The 5,000-nt window shown below is 36.7% G+C and overlaps 1 protein-coding gene across 1 annotated transcript in view; it reads left to right on the forward strand.

Annotated features, from left to right (window-relative positions):
* Positions 1-5,000, forward strand: part of LOC137976965 (uncharacterized) — an 11,673-nt gene that overhangs the window by 2,420 nt on the left and 4,253 nt on the right. The window contains exons 3-4 of the mRNA XM_068824282.1: positions 2,133-2,219; positions 3,941-4,829. Of these exons, the coding sequence (XP_068680383.1) occupies positions 4,219-4,829 (611 nt within the window). The 5' untranslated portion in view covers positions 2,133-2,219; positions 3,941-4,218. The remainder of the gene's footprint in view (positions 1-2,132; positions 2,220-3,940; positions 4,830-5,000) is intronic.

Consider the following 5,000-nt stretch of genomic DNA (forward strand, 5'->3'; position numbering starts at 1 on the left):
AAATCACGCGCTGTGATTGGCTACCCGTGCAGGCAAAATGGAGCTATACTGCTCGCTCGGGAGTTCTCGCTTAGTCCCGCAGGATCAAAGATAATTTTTTTGGTGTTTTATGTTATCCCATATAATAAATCCTATATTGACCAAGCTTGTGCGGTCAAGATGACTGGATCCTGGCGTTGTTCTTTTTTTGTGTGTTTATAGACACCCAAATAAAGAACTTGACCAATATCCAGCAATCTTGACCTCACGCTTGGTCAATAACCTACATTTACATGTATTTTGTGTCCTCTCATATGACAGAGGGGTTTCAATGCTTGTACTGGCAAACACAATTTGCCTAGATCTCAGGCAACAATAATTGTTGACTGGTAACCACCAGGCATAATTAATTGACGATGAATGACATCAATTGGTAATCAATGAGTATTTGAAGCCCAAAAATTTTGTGGCCTATCGCTTACTCATCAATGACATCAATCACTCATTGATGTAATTGATTACGTATTGATGTTGTTGATTACTCATCGATGACCCATCGATTACTCGTCGACTATTATACTGGGCACAAAAGACACATTTCTGGCTTTCTTGTTCCACTTTTTTTGTTTGTGATTCTTTTATCTGTGTTGGACATATTTTTCTTTATGACTGGCATTCCTGTTGACGAAATTATGCCTTCACAAAAGGTCAAATGACCTTCCGGCATTTTGAAAGGTGAAGTGCTAATCAGAAATACACTCAGATGATGCTTAATTGTGCAGTGTTTCACTTTACCCAACTCTTTATTTAATAACAAAACAACTGAACAAAAACCAACCACTCTGAAAATGAAACTAACAAGTTACCTGACAAGAATCATGTAGTATACGTGGTTATTACCGGTTTTCACTGCCTTTATGAATGTTTAGGATACTTTTCTTTAGGCCTAATTAGGCCTAAGGTTAGCTTTTATGAAGGTTTAGGATACTTTCTGTATGGGTAAAACAATGACCTGTGACCTGTCACCTGCGTTTTGTACCTGCCGCTCTGAGGGGCACAAATATGGTGGCCGGAAGCTAACAAAAACTAAATCTCAATTTAAAGAATGATAATTCCTTATTTTTTATGACGTCACATGAAAACCAAGAATAGAAAACCAAGAATAAGCAGTTACATGTACATTACACACCGGAACAGCTGCAAGCACTTTTGCTTTTTGTGCTTTTGTCACATGGAACCATGATATTGTTACATTGTTGTGGCCTGTACAAACTTGAGTATTAAATATTTAGACTACAAATTCTGTTTTTTTTTTTTTTGCCTTTCAGCTAAACATGATTCCTTTAGCTTTTAAGAGGTGTTTTACATGTAGAACCACTATTGTCATATTTTTGGCAGGTGTCTGTTTCATATATTACATGTTCTATTTTTTCATTCTTTTCTTTCTCTTCTGCTTCCTTCAATTTCTTTTGTTGCATCTCCCATCTGTGCTGGTGGCCCTCGATTTCTGAGAGAATTTTGTCATTGAGTAAAAGAGTGCCTTCAGAAGATGGAGTTGCTGGAATTTTTTGGACAAACTGAAAAGAGTCCAGAAAGGTGTATTTTTGTGAATGGGACATCGTGTTTGAAATCTTTGTAGAATTTTCACAGGCCAAGCTACAAACAAACGAATTAACCACCAGTCTAACACGGTCCGTTTTCGATATTTTGCAATCAAATCAATGCCTAATCAATTCAATCAACGCTGATCGATGCAATCAATGACCAGTCAATGACCAAACATTTTGCGGCCTCTTGATTAGTCATCAATTACTCATTGATCATTGGCAATAATCATGTGCCCAGTGTGTCTGTAAAAGCTGTAATATGTTAAAGAGCCCAATTTTATCTTCGAGCATGATTTTAAACGAAGATCATGGGTTCAGTAAGACTCAACATCTAAATTACGACTGAATGACTCAAGGTAAATTTTTCCAAAAATGTGTCATATAAGGTTTCACAAGACAGTTGAATGAATTTTTCAAGTTCAATATAAAAGAGTTACTGTACTACTTGTAGAGACAAGAGATGCATTTAGATACGTACATGTATGGATTATTAATCACTCCTAGCTCAGCTAAGTAAATTTATTTTTGTAATCTACCCCTGCACAGACTTAATTTGTCTGGATGATGATGATAGTTGGATAGATGACAATGAACTGCCATTTGAGGAACCAACAGACATTAATAAACCACAAGGTAAAGTTTTGTCACAACTACATGTACAGTATTTCACAAAACAACAAACACCCAAGTATTTTACTAATAGATTCACCTCATTTATTGTAATTGCAGATTCACAGTGGTTTGTTTCAAGTGTCCAAGGGAAAACAATTTTTTTAGATGTATCAAAATCAGACAAAATGTTGTCAAGAGTAGTTCAGTGGCTTCAGAATGTGTCAAAGGCTTCTGTTAAGTCATTCCTCAACAAACATGTGGACATTATAATTACTGATAGAGAGGAAACTACTAAGAAGGGATCACTTAAAATAGCGAGTCAAAAGCGAAGTGCCTTGATGCTAGGAATGGCAACCAAGGCAAAAGGACCTACATTTTCTGGAACTTCCTCAATTTTCAAAATTGCTAGTACTTGGAACATGAAGATTTTGAAATATGTAGATGTCATATCATGTATGAACAAAAGTCCTTGTGCTCCAACTAGACGGTGCACACAAGTTGCAGAATATAAAAAGGGCTATATTTATCGTCTTTGTTCACCGTTCCTTAAGATCGAGGACCACTCAAGGAAATACAGGCCAGAGTTTGTGGAGATGAAGTCTTTCCCTTACCTAGACTTAGATACTGAAGGGACAACATCCCCATTTGATACCTGGTTTAGGGAAAATTATGCCCTCTCTAAATAGTGATGTGATAATTATGACATTCGCGGTCATTTTGTCATTAGAGGTTTAGCCTTCATAGAAGGCTGTTTATTATGCTAAGCATTAAGTGTGAGGCAGAGGCACGGAGCTTGATATTAGATACATGTTGCAAGGGTAGGGGGTAAGGCAAGGGGAAAAGGAAAAAAACTTAGTTGCCACTCTCGTGCTCTAGCTCTTCTCACCACCTTTTAGCAGCTAGCAGGTCAGCGTGATGATAAAGGTTTCAAAGTTTTACATCTGCATGTTTGAAAAAAAAAAATGCCCAAGATGTTTTTAAATTGTGAGAAAGTTTATGGTAAATTATTGTCTTATGAGTGGTTTTCCAAATCCTCAAAATCTTGCACTGACTTGTAACCTTAATACTGTACCTTTCAAAAAAATTGGCACCCTCATCACGTGAATCAACCTTACCAGGTGATCAGTGAATCCATGACCTACAACAAGGGACTGGGATGAGCATTAGCATTAGCATGCCAGCTAGAAGTGGTTAGTCTCTAAAGTTACATCAGGAATTCTTTCAGAGAAAATACATGGTAGAACTTTACATACAGTAGTGTTTTCAACACCAAATATTTTCTAGTGTAGTTGCTTGTTTTAAACACCAGGTAAAGGGCCAGACTGCTAAGACTTGTTAGACTGGCTGGCAATCCTGTATATTATGGACAGGAAAGGATGGCTTTTATAGTTTTTTTAGTGAAAAACTTGTTACTTGAGTGGAATTGATTTGTACAGCTTTTTTAATGATGCAGAGTCATCCAGCTTTTAAAATAAAGGTAGATTGTATCCTCATAATGACTAACTTTTGGTTATGGTACTGTAATATATGATATAATATGTGCATTATTTCCATTCTCTTCCATATTTGGCCTTTGTCTAGGTACTGTAGAGAATAATAATTATAATAATTATTAATTACCTCAATCCTCTGACTTCAAACAATCTGTTAATTCTTCAAAGTGTGAAAAAAAAAGGTTCATCATGCTAGCGAAAGAATACATTATCACATGTTGATTTGTTGTTGTAAATTCTCATTGTTAGATGTGCGTCTCAGACGAGATGAAGAAATTTTATGGGTCCTCACTCAAATCTGCTGTGAAAAGAGGTGCATGAGACACTTGTCTATTGAGGACTTGAAATATGCAGAGAATAGGAAGCAGACAGGAAAGCAAAAGTATTTCCTAGAAATCCTCCATCAACAAAGCCAACTCAGTGAATCTGGAGAATATGAAACTGTATTCTTTATACGTGGAAAAGGTGTATGTCGTGTAGCATAGCTTCAAGCACACAATTTGAGCAAGGAAAGTTTTCGTCGCATTATGAAAAAGTTTAAAGATGGTGTCACAATGGTTGAGCATGGTAACAAGGGAAGAAAGTCAGTAATGAGCAAGACAGCAGAGTGCATTGCTTGGTTGCAGTTCTTTGTTAACTGTATTGGAGACCACCAACCAGACAATGGTGGTATTCATCTGCCATCATGCTTCAGCAAAAGCGATATCTACAAAAAAATGCTGGAAGAAAACAAAACTCTCAACCAACCAACCATATCGCTATCTCACTTTTACAGTCTCTGGGACAAGCACTTTAGCCATGTCATTATTCCTAAGGTACTCCAAATTGTTCAATCAACATTCCAGTCACCTCTCACAAGTAGTGTTCATATTTTGAGTGCACGAAAGTCATTTCAGTTGGTTCTTGTGTTGATCTCACCAATTTTCTCTCTTAGTTTTGAGCTCATGAAAGGTGTACTTTTTTCTGTACATGCACTTAGTTACATGTTGTTGCCATGCTCATTTAAAATTCCACGGGAGAATCGCTTCACCAAGTGTACAGATTGTACAAGGTACAAGCAAGAAAAAGAAAAAACTGTGGACAAAGCTAAGAGAGCCCAGATTGATCACTTGCTTAAGCTTCAGCTTGAATTAGTCTGGTAAGCAACATTTTTGACAGTATCAAGAAGTAAAATGAAGCAATATCTACTGTCAGTGATTGGATATGATAACTTTAATAATTCGAAGTTGGCTATAAATATTAATTTTACCTAGTACATCCTGTACTGCAGGATAAAATTAATGTGAAAAGGACTCGGCTTTTTCCCATA

This window comes from Montipora foliosa, chromosome 1 (assembly GCF_036669935.1).
Source record: "Montipora foliosa isolate CH-2021 chromosome 1, ASM3666993v2, whole genome shotgun sequence".
Lineage (NCBI taxonomy): Eukaryota > Metazoa > Cnidaria > Anthozoa > Scleractinia > Acroporidae > Montipora > Montipora foliosa.